Below are 17,183 nucleotides of genomic sequence, written 5' to 3'. Positions count from 1 at the left end.
TTGCCAACTGGTGTGTTTATTACTGTCGCTCCACACCTTCCAAATCCAATCTTTGAGAATCCGCAAAAGTGATGGTAGAAGAAAGGAGATAGAACGAAGAAGAAGAAGAAGAAGAAGAGAAAAAAAAAGTCAAACAGAAAAGAGCAACCAAGCTTTTTAGGCTTTTTGTAAATGCTCAGCAAAGATAGAAACAATCAGATGAGCAGAAGAGGCTTTTCTTCTCCCTGATATAGTGTATGTTGATGTAATCCATCTCTTTTGCCTCCTCCTGTCTAGACCAGGAAACTTATGCAGGAAACACCTGCTACATTCAGTGGACAGAGCTGTCCCTCTGACTGATCTGTGAGACTCTGTCTGGATATCTGGCTTTAGAGACAAGGCTACTGACACGATCGCAGGCGTTTTTAGGGCCAGATAGAACAGTGATCCAGACATACTTGCAGTTTACTTTCTGTAATGGAAATCTTGTTTCAGCTGTTGTATAGACGTGGGAAGAATTCAAGAGGAGATGAGGCAGTGACTTTCAGTCTTCAGCTCAGGGATTCCTATATGCCGTCTAGACATTGTAATCCCAGAGAGGGAAGGCTACGGGTGTCACGAGGGAGGGAGGTAGCAAAGATGAGGGGCCAGTATAAGATACAGTTCTGACATCTCCTCATGCTCTCATAAACTGTGATAGACTTTCCCAAGACATCAAACAAAATGGTGCCCTGACAAGGCGGAAGGCTCCAAACTGAGCTGGTACTATACAATACCCTCGTAATCTCTAGAGATTCTATTTCTGTGTTGACCTCCTCCAGATCATTCGACATCTCTGTACATGTCTGCATTCCCTGTTGTTGCTGGTGTAACCAGACCTCTGCATATTTCTGTTGGATGTACAGTATTGAGAGGAGTTGAGTGAAACTCAAACCTCCTCCTCAGTGCGTCCTTGCACAAAAGTCCTTACTCACAAATTATGGTTGGAATCCGTAGCTAATACACAGATAGCTTGGAAAATGAAAAACAAGTCCTTCTAAACTGAATATTATTATATAATATGTATAATTATATGTTTTTCTTAGACAAATGACAGCGATTAATATTATTATGTTATGAATATAGGACAAATTGCTGTCTGAGGTTAGTAAAACATTTGTTTCCCTCAATGCAGTTATACAGTATGTAGTATGCTGTGCAGATACAAATATGACATGGCATCTAAGTGCAGGAAGACATTTCCCCACAGTTGTTATTAGCCCTGACAGAGATTTGCGACCTGTCTAGGGTCCCATCCTTTCAGCCAACGACAGCTGGTATCAGCTGCAGCACCCCTGCATGCCTTGAGTGGATAAGAACGTGAATGGATGGATAGATAGATGGATGGATGTTATTAGCAGTGACTGAAATAGCATGACTATGTTAAAATTAATGCATGGTGGGCTGTAAAAATAAAAAATGTTTTATGTATTTTTTATACAAACCTTTTGACCATTGATGAGGAAATAACAATGGAATTAGGCAATTTCTGTAGGTGTGGGTAAACAAAAAAAAAAAAAAATCAGTTTTTGTGCCTTGAGCAGATCTAAGTTAGATATAAGTTTCCTGAAGCCCATTTACACAGCCCACTGAAGTGGAAACTAATCAATGTGTGAAAGACAGCTGTAGAAAATGAATAGCAGTAGTGTTTTTGAGATTTTATTTAAACCTTCAGTTCTTCATATCTCATTGTAAACTCACTGACAAAGAGAAGAGGAGTTGATGACCTGTGTGGCCATCATGGTGAAGGCGAGTCACCTCGTGGTCTGGAGCTGAGTCCAGCTGCTAGAGATAACTTAACAAAGTGCAGTCAAAGCTAAGTTAGCCTTCAGGTTGAAAGCAAAAAGTATTATATGTGTTACTCAAACTAACATAGTGTCATAAATAAATAAATCCTTTGTGTACTATGAATTGTTTCTGAAAGTAACAGCTTTGTTTGCTAGTAAGGATTTGATTTACATTAAGGCCAGAACTAACTTGTAATTATAGCACTTAATTACTTGACATGCTGATGATCTCCCTTTAAATATGTTCAGTAACAAGTAACAACTTCCCCAATAACAGCGTGCCACACTTTTTAACCTTTTTTTTTCATATGCAGCTGCATCAGTGTCAAACCAATAATACAGTCTCTATAAGTGATCTCTGTGCCCTCTTTCTCCAGCTGAGTATGTTGAACTCATGTGTACAGGTCCACTGCATCGGAGTGTTTCCATGCCTGCGCCTGTGTGTCTGTGTGAGAACCGTTTCACCTGGTCTTCAATATGCGTGCACTTTGCGTGTACAATAATTCATGACTTGCCTATGACTGAAATCAGCTGCTGTAATAACAGTATATTAAAATCTCAATTCTTGTCTCTACAGTGACGTTCGATGACTGCATGGGAAATGAAGCTGTGATTTTCCAGAGCAGTGACCCCAACTTCAGCGTTCGGACAGATGGGTCTGTCGTTGCCCAGGGAGAGTTAACCAGCCTGGACAACCCCGTCCAGTTTACACTGACAGCAAGTGGTCCACACAAACAAGTCTGGGAGACTGTGGTCCAGCTAGCAGTGAGTGACCCACCATCATCTCAACAAAATGACAATGAGGTAAGTTATACACTTACTGAGCACGAGCACAGTCACACAGATATCATGCTTCAAATTTCAATAATCACCTCGAGTCTCTTCTACATATCACATTTTCTCCAGTGGTCTAGTCATAGTAACAGTCGAGAATCAGGTCAAAACACCTTGGGGCTTTAGAGAGAGAGCGAGGAAGAGAGCGAGTAGTAGCAGTAGCACGGTTAAAAGTGATAGAATCACACTGCCACAGGGAGAGAGTATGATCCCCCTCAGCCAGAAGACGTTATTGGAAAACACCCTCTGCCTTTGATACCCCAAGGGGTCCACGGCTCTTCCTCCTTTATTTAAAAGCTGTCACAGGTCAGACCAGGCCAGAGCAGCCTGTAACTGAACTGTCCCCAAGACTACAGAGCCACACAAGACCAGATCTGACCTGAGTGTTAATAAGATCAAGTAATCCAAACACAGACGATCTGTGTGAACTAACAGAGTGCAAGTCCAGACGTCTTCTACAGGACATGAACCTTCAGTCACTGCGGGATCATAGCAACCAAATTCAATTTGAGATTGAATAGCAGATTAAAACAGTTTAAAGTGACAACAATTTAAAGGGGAAATTTAAAGCAGCTACGTACAGTAGAATCGTAATGACGATGGATCAAATGACTGCTTTTAATGAGAAAAGCTTCACTTTCAGTAACAAGCCCACAGAGAGTTGTCAGCTGAGGCTACAGTTCCTCTACTGAGCTTTATAGTTTTTTTTTTAAGTTGATTGTTTTTGATTTGTGCCACACAAATATCATTTTTCAAGTCAGTGCCAGCCCTTTCTCAGTATCAGGTATAGAGAAAGCCATGATGGCATCCCAGACAATGATTGTTGAATACAAACACAGAAAGATATATTTTAAATGGACTTCATATATATAACCAGAAAAAAAATTAAATCGTTTTCAGCTGTGTTGTCTTTGTAGTGAGCAGATAGCACAAAGTCAGTCATAGAATCAGACCCATCTATTAGTGCCACTGGATGTGTGGATGATTATGTTTTTCTCACTCTGACTAGGTTGGCCTTCATTTTCACACTGCTGTGGTTCTGGCTCCCTCAAATAATTCACTGGTTTGTGTATTATGAGCTTCCATATTAAACTACAGTGTGTTAAAAAGTCAAATGACCGACTAGTTTACTTTGTTTTCCGGTGAGTCGACCTGTTTGAAGATCCCGAGGAGCAATAAACATGCAGACAAACAATGAGAAAGCTAGACAAGGTCAGAGGTCAGGAATCCACTACACATTAGAAGAAACATATACTAGAGCGAGAGCGGGGCACTGAAACAAAATGTGATGTTTCATTATGGAAATGACGCTTTGTGGCGTGCTCTGTTGAATAATAACTTCCAGATGTCTGGGTAGCCAGGGGCTGGCTGATATCAAAGCGTGCAGGGTTTTTTTTGGGGAAGCAGTGGCGTGGAGGGGAAGAGCTGGGATCACCGCCAGTTGGCTAAGGCTGATGGCACCAGGGCTGGGGGGCTGCATCCATTTCACACTCAGTGACTCCTGTTCACATAGCATTAGTGTGCGAAAGCGTGTGTGTCTGGTACATGAGCGACGATGTTACTTTTTTTTGTGTGACGGATTTTGTCAGATCGAGTGTGAATTATGCACATTTTCCATTAAATTTTAATTTCTGCGTTTGGTTTATGTGTGCGTGTGTCTTTGTTTGGGTTAAAAAAAGGCGTTTTATGTTTAGTGTCCATAGATTTAATCTCTTTAAAGTTACATTTCAAACACTGTGAGCATGCTCTGTTTTGGATTAGGTTCACAATTTTTCAAGGCTGTCTAAAAACAATAGTCTGGTACCTCTATGAACAAGCTCCTGCTTCCTGTAATCATTCCTCCTGTTCACGCTGGCCATGAAGAGATTGCTCTCTAAAGCCCTTTCAGTGGAAGTGATGGGGGCCAACATCAACAGTCTTTGTTCCTGGCACAAATGCCTTCAAAGGTGTATCTAAAGCTGAAATGACACTTAAGCAGTCTGAGTTTATTAAATCAAGTGGATGTATTTCAAATGTGAAGACTGTTTAGTATGAAATTCCCTTTTTGTGTTTTCTCTGGCCGGTGTTTTCTTGATGAGCTGCAGTGGAAGAAAAGCACTGTAGCAAAGAGAAGAAGACGTCCATTCAATGGGACTCATTTGGAGGATTGAAGCCTTATGTTGTCTTAAACTTTAAACCAGCACACAGGACACATCTTTTGGAGTTTTAACAGAAGGTTATAGCCAATCAAACTGATGTTTATAGGACAGACTTTAAAAATTGGGAAGCTCTCCTTTAAAGGAAATAACCCAGACTTGAAATGTGTGAAATCAGTGAAGCTGTTGTTAAAAAATTCTTATATCTGACTCGAGTTTCCTTCTGCTCCTTATCATCCATCTTTCATAATAGTTTGAATAAATGTGCAGACATCTCTGCTTAGCCTGTTTTTTAAATCAATTTCATCACCTTCCTGTACTTTCCCCATGCCTGTGTAACTGTGAATAATAAAAAATGAATCAGAGTTGCAGGTTTAGATCAGAATTACACCATATAGAGAAAGCCCATTTAAGCCTTTTGCAGCAGTGATGGGCACAGCTCTGTCTCTCGCTCTGTGTGTTTCATTATGTTTTTTTCCATCTTTTTCTCTTTACATCTCTCCTCGGGGAACTCACTAGTACCTGTTAGCATGTGTAGATAAAAGGATCTGGAGCATGACTTATTTAGGCAAGGGGAGGAGAGGGAGGGGAGGGGGGGTCACATCTGTTTCTGACAACCCTTCTCCTGATTCCCTCATTCCATCCCAAACGTGTCTCACTCCACCTCTGTCTTCCCTCATTGCACTGGTGGGATGTGGGGCACCAATCCCCTGCAGTCAACCCCACTAAACCCCTCTCTCTGAAGAAAAAGAATACATTTGTCCAGACCCTGCTCACATCTGTCTCATCCTGCTCTGCTGACAAACCCTGTTTGCGCACACAGGCATGTTGCGTTTGGCACAGGTTGGTCTCCTGAATATGGACCGAGTGCAAAAGATCCTGTGCATGTTTCAGTGAACTTGTCACACAGTACAGCGCACATGCAATATGGCAACATGTGTGTCGGGGTGATTAGCCGCTCTTTTGTGCAGACTGGTTCGAGGCAGATAGAGTGCTGGTGCTTTTTTTGGGCTGTGAGCATGAGAACAAGCTGCTCAGACTCATTGTCTGTTTCAGGGTTTGTAGCTCCCCTTGTGGACAAAAGAGCATGTGCTGCTGTCCCCCAAGACACAGAAAGAATTTGAATATGCATTATATATGCAGTAATATGCAATGTATGTTATATACAACAAAACAGATGTTTGTAAATGTATGAAAACAACTCATCACATTGGCGTAACTCGTCAGACCCTTTGCAACAACACTTGAAATTTAGCTCATGTCTCCATTTCTCATTGCTGAGTAATATTGGAGTCCACCTGTGGTAAGTCACATTGACTGGTTGGATGATTTGAAAAGGCTCACAGCTCTCTATAGAAGACCTCACAGCTGACATTGCATACTGCATCAGAGCAAAGGCCAAAAGGTCAAATGAACTGCCTGCAGAGATCAGAGACAGGATTACTGCAAGGCACAGGCACATACAGGTGTCTGGGGAAAGCTACAAACCGAAGCTGATCTGGACTTTATGACAGAGGGGTTAGACTGAAGCCTTTCCTCAGTGCAAACCACATGAAAGCCTGCTTGGACTTTGCAAAAAAGCTCCTGAGGAAACATTCTGCTCTGATGAAACTATGTTTGAACTGTTTAGCCTTAATTCTAAACTTAATGTCTCAAGAAAACCAAATACTATCCCAGCAGTGAAGCACGGTGGTGGCAGCATCATACTGTGGGTGTGTATTTTAGCAACAGGAACTGGGAGACGGGTCAGGGTTTAAGAGAAAGCTGAGCGGAGCAAAGTACAGAGATATCCTCAATGAAAACCTATTCCACAGCACTGAGAACACTTAAGACTGGCCCAGAGGTTGACCTTTCAACATGACAAAAATCCTAAGCACACAGTTAAGACAAAACTCAAGTGACTTAGAGACAACTCTGTGAATGTCCCAGGGTGGCCCAGCCAGAGTTCTCAGGAGAGACCTGAAAATAGTTGTCCACTGACAGTCCCCATCCAACCTCACTGAGCTTGAAAGAATTTGCAAAGAAGAATGGGAGATAAGCTTGTTGAATCAGTACTTGGAATATTTTGTTTTTATTTTTTAATAAGTTGACATTTCTGAAATTCTGTTTTCACTTTCTCACGATGGGTTACTGACTGTAGATTAATGAGAAATCAACATGAATCAAAACAACTCTAGTATCAGGTTGCAACATAATAAAATTGAATTTGAAGTAAGTCTGAATATTTTCTGAATATTCCAAAGGGGATCAATAAAGTATATCATTATGATTTATAAATGTACTGTATATTTTCACACTTTGTACATAAGCCCACATTAAATCATGATCCATATTTATTTGGAATCATGCAAAAATTATATTTCAATTGTATTTATTGTCTGGATTAACGTATACAGTACTTGGCTCCTCGTTCTTCTTCTTTACTGAAGATAAACATTGATGTCTCCGTTTAAATGATGATGTTATAATGTTAGAATGATATAGTTAAAAAGGGCTGGTGTAAAGAATCTGAGACTTCTGACAGTGGTTGAATTGTGATGGCTAGATGATTGGGTAATCTCCAAAACAGCAGGTTATGTACCAGAGGATAGGGTATACAGTACCTTCATAGACCTTATGTCACTCACCGCACATGCTCAGTTTGTCATAAATAAAGACATGTTTACTGATAATCTTGTCACATCAACTTAACAAGTGATAACAAAATATTTTTATATAATAAAACATCTGTTCATCCGCGCTGATAGAGCTGGAGCATCGTATCCTGCCATTTGCTTTATTCTAATAGCAAAAACACGGTTTTACCTCCTGCTCTGTTTCATTATCTCTACGTACCAGCACCTACCCTCTCCTCTGCACTGTCACTGAAAGTGCCCCTGTCTGCACAGTACATGATGTCTGAAATGTAGTGCTTGGTTGATGAAACCGAACATGACACTTTAGCCCATGCCCCTCCCCACTCCAACCCCTTACCCACTCGCACAAACACATATACACCATATGCCAGGCTGTTTGACACATTTTCTTTAAAGCAGGCCTAAAAGCTTTTCTCCTGGGCGTCCATCTAATGAAGTCAGCCTTGAAAGCATTGTTTCCACTGGCAGGTACAAGCCAACCCTCTGAGGGACCTTGACCAGGCAAGAATAGAGAGAGAGACAAAGAGAAAACACTTTTTATAGACTGTATTGTACAGAATCCTCAACTTTCAATATGTGCCAGAAGCTATTGCCATCTTCCAACACTGTAGCCTGCTCCTGTGTTTTTATTTTTACGCTCAAATGTCAAGTGCTGAGGGGGAACTGTAAGGCTGCACTACATATCACACACAAGTCATATAAAATGAAAAAAACATGGATGAGATATTAAAAACACTAACTTCTTGATATGGAAATGTATAGTGGTTGAAGCTCTTTTTTGGAGTATGACATGGACACACGCTCTCGCTCCCTTAAACATACATGCATACAGACTCAGAGCATGTATATGTATTCTCCACTCTCTCCCTGACTGGTTTTTTACATTAATGAAACTGAACAGTTCATCTGTGGTGAGTGGTTTCCATTATTTTCTTTTTTTTCTTCACAGTCTGTCTTGCATCATCAGTCATTCTCTTTGTGTACCACAGTTGTGGTAAGGTATGCAGGATTACTAGGTTCCTGAGTCAGAACTATTCGGCATGTATATATATAAATAATCAGGAACAATTCCTTAATAATAGTCTGATCTAACCATTATTTAGCATACGCTTTGTTACAAGGCACAAATGCAAACACATGGGCTAAACACTTCAACAACTTGTGAAGTTTTACATAGGCTGGATGTGCAGTGTGTTTAATAGCACATAGTAGACATTAAACAGTAATCACAGTCTAGTCTGCTGGGATTCTGTGGAGTATTTATGCGGGATTTATTTTTCACCCGTGACCCACATCTGATTCATTTATACCTGTTCCCTTTAATTTAATTACAATTAATTGATATGTTTAAGTTTAATTTGCTATGCTGGAAGAAGAATGTAAAGTTTTGAGTTGAAGTTGCTCATCTAAAAGGAAATTACTAATAAAAATACAGTATTGGAATCACATATTTGAAGTAGCAAGAGAAAGTATGTGAATCTTTTAATGTCTTCATTGACAGCAACCATAATAACCTCATAATGCTAATAGAAAAAGTATGTGAACCTTTAGAATAACTACCTCAAAAAACTACCTAGAGTCTTGTTAAGGAAATTAGTTTGGAGGTGTGGACTAAAGCTACTATTACTGACTGACACACTTGTTGAGACTGTGGCTACTCTACCAAGAAGTGGGCGTCCAGTCAAATGACCCCAAGAGCACAACAAACACTAATTAATGAGGTATAGACAAAACCTAGAGAGTCCACAATAGGTAAAACATTGAACAAGCAGGGTGTCTATGGCAGGACACCACGAAAGAAAGCCACAAGGTTATTGCTGCCAAGGGGGGAACTAGTTAGTTATTATTTTCAAGAGATTTTATGACAAATTAATGCAGAAAACCATGAAATTCCAAAAGGTTCGCATATATTTTCTTGCCACTGCACCTAAAGTATTAGAAGTAATAATAATAATAATAATAATAATAATAATAATAATAAGCATTACTGTGTAAACAGTATTTCTATGATGCAGCTGCTGTCGGTGAAGTTGTTTGTAACTTCTTCAATCTGTTTATCTTGTATCTTGTGCAGTATAGTAAAACTCACCACTTTACTAGATCCCAGACATGTCGAAGTCTGGCTGGATCTCAAACTAAACGTTCTCTGTTTTGCTCTACTCTGAAAGATTAAACTGCTACAGAAACAAAAGTTGAATTACCTGATTTGAAATTTGACATTCCACCCTTGGCTGTCACTGTAGCTGCAAAGGCTACAGCTGAAGGTTGACTAGGCCTTAGAATAATATTGTATTCTGTTTAATTCCATTGCTGGTTTAAAAGTTTTCTCTATTTCCTGCTCACATTTGATACGTTTCAGTATTTGTCCAAATCAGAGACTGAACTGCTATCCTTGGACAAATGGTAGAAATAAATGTTGAATAAACAGAAGATATTTTTTCTCTCTCTCTCTCTATTTCTGCCCCTGAGGCAGATATGACAAAGATATGAAATGGGAATGTGCTGGGCCATGGTGGTAGGAATGCTAGGTAGGTGAACTTCTGTGCTGCTGTTTTACCTGCTGGTGCACCATCAGCCTAACACAAGCCCGGTGCTTGAGGAATCACTGTTATTGAGACAAGCTGTCAGGACCCACTGACTGGGAGGAGAGACAGAGAAAAACAATAACACTGCAACAGAGGGGCAGAGGGAGCACGAGAGCAAGGGGGTAGCTCGGGGGAGTGTGATTGAGACAGAGAGTGCAAGTGATGCATATCTGCAGCAATGATGTTTGTGACTGAATTCTTGACACATTTTTACTGGCTTGTAACCCTGAGACATGTCGGTAAACTTACTGTAGAAAAATCTCTGCAGATTGTTAAGTTATTTAGTGCTGTATACAGCACTACTACTGTATGCTTTAGCCCCTGAGACACCAAATAGGAGGACGTGGTGGACCCTATGCGATCTTGTCACAGACACATTGATTTGTATGATGTACTTTATCAAGAATCAACATGTAATTATCCTCCAGCCCTGGGTAACTACTGTATCATATTGTATTTTAATATATCCCTGCAGTTCACCTTCATGTGCACTATTCCTACAGGATATACTTTGAAATCTTTTAGATCGGTGGCATGCTTGATAGCTTCAACATTTGATGTAGATCTTCCAACTCTTAGGCACGTTAATGTTCATGGGGTGATTGAAAATAGGGCCTTTTAAAAGCTTCTTATTTGAGCATCTGTCATGACGACAGGTTTGTGGCGGTCATTTCTCTCCGCCTGCAGGGAGCGTGCGCTGAGAGTATAGGGTGGCAGAACAGCACATGATTGAAGGCTGTGTCTGTGATTCGACTGTCACTGTCTACTGGAAGAGGCTGTAAATCCAAGCTCACATATTCTCTCTGTTTATAGGCTCTTTATAGTGTAAATGACAAAGTGTGATGTTTACCGTGCCTTTTACAATAATGCACACGCATGCATGAGGTACACTCATACAAAGACTTTATTTAACTTCATGTATTTAACTTTAACACATTTAGATTGCTGCCTACAGTATATGTCACACTTTGGTTGTAGATTTTATTCATTAAAAGAATATTTGATTTATTATTTTCCTTTCCCATGCTAGTTGTAGTTTATATATATATATATATATATATATATATATATATACACAATATTGGTGCAGTGAGTAATTCTACTGGTTTTTTTGTTCATGTATTTTGCAACTTGCAACGATGTATGAGCAAACACTCAAATTATATATATTTTTTATGTCTTTACTACGACAGCATCGATGCTTATAATTTGCCCTTAGTTAATATTTCCCCACTTTAATTCCTCTCTTTTAATTGCTGTGTAGATCTAATTAATATGGTAAATAACATCAGTTACATTTCTTTTCTCAACTCAAATTATCATGCATTTATAAAGCTTTGAAAACCTCCCATTCAGCATCGTTACACATAATAAATAGTGTCATTACTGTAGAAATTAGTATTAGTATATATTAGTTTAAAATCTGTCCTCTTTTCTATTCAGTTGTTTCTTTTTATTATACTCTATTACTCCAGGCATCTCTAACATAAATATACGAGGAGTTTGTCTTCTGACTTTATGAGAGCCAGAATGTGGATGAAGAAAATAAACCTATAAATATATTTTATGATTAGCCATTAAACTGCTGCTGTGATGTAGTGATGCATTGAGTACTCAAGTTTGACGTACCATTTAACATGTTAAATTAGCAATTTGTCAAATTGTTCATTTCATGATTCCAGCAGAGTTTCCTGTAAAACATTGTCACAAAGGTTCAATATGAAAAACTGCCTGACAGAATTACTCTGATGGTATAGTACACAGTATCATAGTGTAAAGTAGCTGCCTCTACATACAGTTAGATTAAAGCCGCATTATAGGAACTCATGTGTGAGCTACCCTTGTTTGTGTTTCCAAGTCTCTAATTCATTCCTTTTAAATTTATTTAATTAAGTGGTACAAGCCGTAAGTGCATGAGTGAGTGGGTGAGTGAGTGAGTCAGCCAATTCATATGTAAATGAATGAATGAATTTGTGTGGGTGTGTCCATTAGATGTTCAAATTCATAATATAGAATGTATATTGTGCACTTTGTTTCCATAGTAACATCATGCAATCTATTCAGCCATAAACATGAAGACTGTATGTCACATATAATAGATACGTGCATGTGGGAGCTGTGGTTCCTCAGAGAAGAGTGGAACGGGCCTCCTTCCACGATGGTGACCAAGGAGTCACATATACACATTAGTAGTTATTGTCATACACATTTACTTATAACCAGAACCAGAACCTAGAAGTAGGTTCATACAGCTGGAGGTGCCCCAGGCTGTTGGATTTGGACTTTGTCATCTGAGCCGAGAGTGGCTGAGGCTTTTCCAACATGCTGCCAAGGCACATATTAGCCATCAAACCTGCAGAAACCACACCGTAGAAAACAAGACAGGTGCAAGTTTTACTGGTATATGAGTTCTGTGAATGATCAAATATTAGAAGCTGGGGTAACATTAGCTTTGAAATGTGATTATTCAATGTTAAATCCAGCATTTAGATGGATTTAGCGATTTATGCTTTTATTAGGATCAGATGTGGCCAGCAGTCATAGAGGGGGAGCTGGTACTTTACTGCAGCACAATAAAAATAAAGACCATTTGATGTCACCAGGTGTTTTACATTGAAACTAGCAGCATCTGAAAGAACCATTAGAATTTCAGCTTTGTGTTGAAAACCTGTCGACAGCCCAAATACTGACCACTCAGATAACTGTTAAAATGGAGTCATCATTCATACGGCATCCTGACAGGGACAGAAATGAAGGCAGTCAATTGAAAATCCATCACTCCAAGTTAACCAGAATAAGTTGAACTCTCATTGTGATACAGGGCCCTGGGCACTGCGTGAGTTGTTTTTTTTTTATATATATATATATCATATACAGCCTCCTAAATAAAACCATGTGTTGTCTTCAAGGTCACCAAGGAGGAGGGGGGAGTCGCAGAGAGAAAAGGAAACAAGGAGTTATTTCCAGCACCGCCTCCTGTCATCATGTTCTCGAGGTCTGGCCTGAACAGCTCCAAGGGTCTTCGGAGGCAGAAGAGGGATTGGGTGATCCCGCCGATCAACGTGGCAGAAAATTCTCGAGGACCGTTCCCTCAGATGCTCGTCAGCGTAAGTGACAGATTTGATGGGCTGCATCGCTGATTTGTTCAGAATTTACAGCTGGGATTTCTTGAGGGCACTTCACAGCTCAACACTGATTGGGGCGCTGTGTAATAGAAAATGATAAAGAACAGAAATACATTAGCATAACCGGTTTGTTCTCCACAACCTCGCTGATGATCATGTTGTATCCCCCTGTTTTAATTATAGCCTCCAAATCTTAAGGTATTTAAACAGGCCTCATTGGCCCTGGGAAGTTTTCCCTTCAGCCTCAGACAGGCTGCAAAACAGCTAAGCAGCCAAACTCAGTAGGAAGAATAGTTATTTCTGCTCCTTTTTTAAGCCATTTTAGAACTTCAATATTATTTTTATAAGTCCTTTATAACAATACAATTTGTCACGGAACTTTTACTAAAGCAAACATTTTGGGTCTCCTGTGATCTATAGGGAAAAAATATGAGAGATTGCTATTCTCAAATGCAAAAGGGCACAGCAGGGGTTCATCCCCGATGCCCCAGTAAGGACAAAAAACATAAATAAATCACAGGTAACAATATGACAAATGACCTGACAATATCATCCTGCATGTGCGTCTCCGTGTGCATCCATGCCTGAAGGCCTGGGGGACATCCGAGTAGAAACATCTCAGCTGCTGGAGCCTAATAAGCATTCAATAAACCCGTTCCCATTTAACATTCAAGATTGGGATGTTGTAAAACCAACTGACTCCCATCACTGCAAATTCAATATCTGTGCAAAATACAAACACAGCATGGTGAAGGTTGGAGGTCGAGCCTGCAGAAGCCTGTCGGAGGGAAAAAAAACATGAATAAATAAGCGTTTGTGTAAATGTGTTGTTGTTGTTGTGCAAAGGCTCGAGTTGCAGGGTGCTTAAAATTCACAGATTCTGTCACAGCAGAATGTGCAGTGTTTCTCTTTTATAGCAAAGCTGTAGAGACTCAACGTATGGTGTACTGTATGCTGTAATTCATCAAAAAGCATCATTCCTGGAGACCGCTTCATTCCCAGCTACCACCTTTACTCTCTCTTCATCTGAAATATCTAGCCATCAGCTTTTCCTCGCTGTTTACAAAACTCTCACAGTTTATCTCTTTTGGGTTTTAAATTGTGCAAAAGGAGCGTTTTTTTTTTCCTTTTGTTTTTGCTCTTTGTTTTTCAACTGGGTTTCATCCAATCCTCTGGGAAAAGCCTGGATAGCTGCTTGAAGGAAACTTTTTTTTTTTCTGTCTTTTTTTTTTTTTTTATAGTGCAACAAAAACATCAAGTCAAAGAGGGGAGAGCTGGATTGCTTCTACAGCTGGAGTGTGTCCCATCAGCCTGGCATAGTGTAGCATTCTTATCTGAGCCTGCTGAGCCCTTCAGCAGTTCTGCACCAATCATAAAGTGGCCAGACAGTTCGGAGCTGGTCAGAACCAGGGAGAAACCGAGTGGATGGGGTAGGGAGAAAGACAGAGGGTATCAAAGGAGCATTTGGAAGTATAGTGTGCAACCAAACACAATCCACTTTGTGCGGTAAATAGGCCCGTCAGGGGCTGGTGGATTGCTGAGAGTGGAGCGTTCAGAGCAGAGGAGAAGTGATGCGTGTTGATGCCTCTGTTGGGCTCTCAGGCTCCCATCTTTCTCTTTAATGATGACTGGAGGGCAAGAAGGGCCATAGTAAGAACTAGAGATTTTAACAAGGAGACAGCTAAGGGGGTTGGATGGCATGGGAGTGATTTTGCCATACTTATTGTTTATGTCTTTAGTCCACTTTTATAACCTCTTCGATCTCCTGTAGAAAGCTGAAGACCACGTGCATCTGTTTCAATTCCCTCAGTGAAATTAACAAAATCCAATGTCAACATGAAGACAGACGTTGTTCAGTCTCATTTAGACATTTAATGTGTTAATGTGCACAGAATTTCAGTCTCTATGTTGGATATGATGCGAAACTGTGCTCACAGTCTCTCTGTCTCCCATCTTGTCTCACGTCTCTTTGCGGCTGCGCTATTACTCGGGGCCCTGTGCTCCAGTGCGCTGTGGCTGTGTGATGCCACCCCTAATGGCCTGTGAAGTCGGTCCCTTTTCTAATGGGCTGTTCTGTCATCCGTCGCAGCACTGACTGACACACAGTCAGCGGCCTTCGCCGCCATCTCACCGCTTTTCTCTCTGTCCTGACCAAGCTGCCATCAGTTGGACAGGTGGGGTGACAGCAGCCCTCACCTGCATCTCCACAGGTCTGCAGCACTGTCGCTTTGATCAGAGCAGCACAGGAATCGAGCAGGTGTCAGGATGGAGACCCTACTGACTGCCCTCTGAGCCTGCAGTCTGACATGGCTCGAGGGAAATGGTGACTGCTTCTGTAAAGTCTTGGCAGAGCTGTACTCCCATCGCTCTTTTAAGTCAAGACAGTGTCAGAGCTCAGTGAGATGTTATTGACTGCTTTATATTAATAGCAGCGCAGAAATAATTGCTCTAGCACTTCAGACTTTTCCCCTGTACATCAAGGTGTAGTGTGCATGGTGCACCCCTCAGGCTTAATATTACTGTAGGTCTTTTTAGCCACTTTTGTTACAGAGCTGCTCTGAATGCAGCCTAGTATCAGCAGCACTGGTTACAATGTTGTGTTCCCTTACAAACAATGGGTATGAGAAGTGCATAATTTTAATAAAAATGAAAATAAAAGTGTAGCAAAAAGGCCAATGGACAGGGAACAAAATGCTAAACTATTCTGGAATAAAACAAAGGGAGGAAGAGATCCAGAAAGGCTAAAACAAAGAGTGGGGGAGTCATTTTTCACAACAAACAGTTGTGCTTTGTCTTTTTCTGTGTTCTGCAACCAAACAGCCATCAATAGCATGTAAGGGACATTGATTTTTCACACAGGCTTTTTGAAACCTTTCATTGATCCACTCACTTCTCCTACAGCAGGGAGGCATCAATTTATTTTTCTTGGGTAAATAAAGACTCGACTTAACTATCACCACCTTCACCACTCAACTTCTTTAACCCCCTATTAGAATAACAGCCACCAGAAAGGTAAACAAAAAACCATGATGAAACAGCCACTTAGCCACTGGCCATGTTTGGATATGAATACATGTTCGTCCAGTAAAGTGCATGAAATAAGTGTGTTATCAGTGTGTTATTGGAGTTGCTGGTGCAGGTGAAACAGGAGGGGAAACAGCTAGTTTAACAAAATACATACAAGCAATCTTGCATTTGTGTAAAGCTATTAGCCCTGCAGAGCACAGGCGTGATGCCAGGAAGAGGACCTGAAATCCACTGGAGGTGTGGAGCAGGAGAGAAGTGCTGAGAAAAGCCGCTGGGACGAGTCATCTGCGCCGATTGTGGACCAGGCTGGACGTGGATGAAGGAAGCTGATCAGTGCTGTTCAGTGCTGATAAACAGACAAACCAGGCCCTGCTGCCATCTGACTTCTTGGTCTCCATCACTTCCAGCAAACTCAACTGACCTGGATCAACTCAGACTGATCTGCTTAATCTCTCAACTTAAAGGCACCTGTCAAATTAGTGCCGTTGTAGCTTCCCACAAACTTTGTTATCTGCTATATCTCACCTTATTATTATGCTATTGATCTACTCTGATTTTCTTTTGACTGTATTTTAGACTTCTTCTATATTAGTCCTGGTTTTTTAACTTTAAATGTCTCTTTGTATGCAACTGACTATCACACGTACGCTCAGCGACAACCATTTTGCAGCGTCACCCTCTTCTCAGTGTTTTCTTGCCATCATTTCTTTATCTCATTTGCGGCTCATTGCGTCTTCCCTCATCCTCCTTTTAGCCTTTTCTCTTCTCTAACCTGTTGCTGATTCACTCCTTAAACCTCCCATGCTCTGAGTAATGCTTTAGTGTTTGTCGAACAAAGATATTACTTTGAGAGAGAAGACATTTATTTTGAGAGTTGAAATAAGGGATCGGGAGAATGGCTGAAATTTGATCTGAACTGTTGTTTTATTGGCTAATATTTCTTTGGTAGAAAATATTTCTGTCTGCTGGCTGTCCTTGAGACAGAGGAGCTAGATATTCTGATAAAGTGTGGCTGAATTCTTCAGTAATCACAGAA

At 40.6% G+C, this 17,183-nt stretch overlaps 1 protein-coding gene across 1 annotated transcript in view; it reads left to right on the top strand.

Annotated features, from left to right (window-relative positions):
* LOC113167867 (cadherin-4-like) overlaps nt 1-17,183 on the top strand; it is a 203,796-nt gene that overhangs the window by 136,249 nt on the left and 50,364 nt on the right. The window contains exons 4-5 of the mRNA XM_026368768.1: nt 2,383-2,609; nt 12,905-13,102. Coding sequence (XP_026224553.1) covers nt 2,383-2,609; nt 12,905-13,102 — 425 coding nt within the window. The remainder of the gene's footprint in view (nt 1-2,382; nt 2,610-12,904; nt 13,103-17,183) is intronic.

Source organism: Anabas testudineus, chromosome 7 (assembly GCF_900324465.2).
Source record: "Anabas testudineus chromosome 7, fAnaTes1.2, whole genome shotgun sequence".
Taxonomy (NCBI): domain Eukaryota; kingdom Metazoa; phylum Chordata; class Actinopteri; order Anabantiformes; family Anabantidae; genus Anabas; species Anabas testudineus.
The sequence above is the reverse complement of the archived record's forward strand: the minus strand, read 5'-3'. Positions and strand labels throughout refer to the sequence as shown.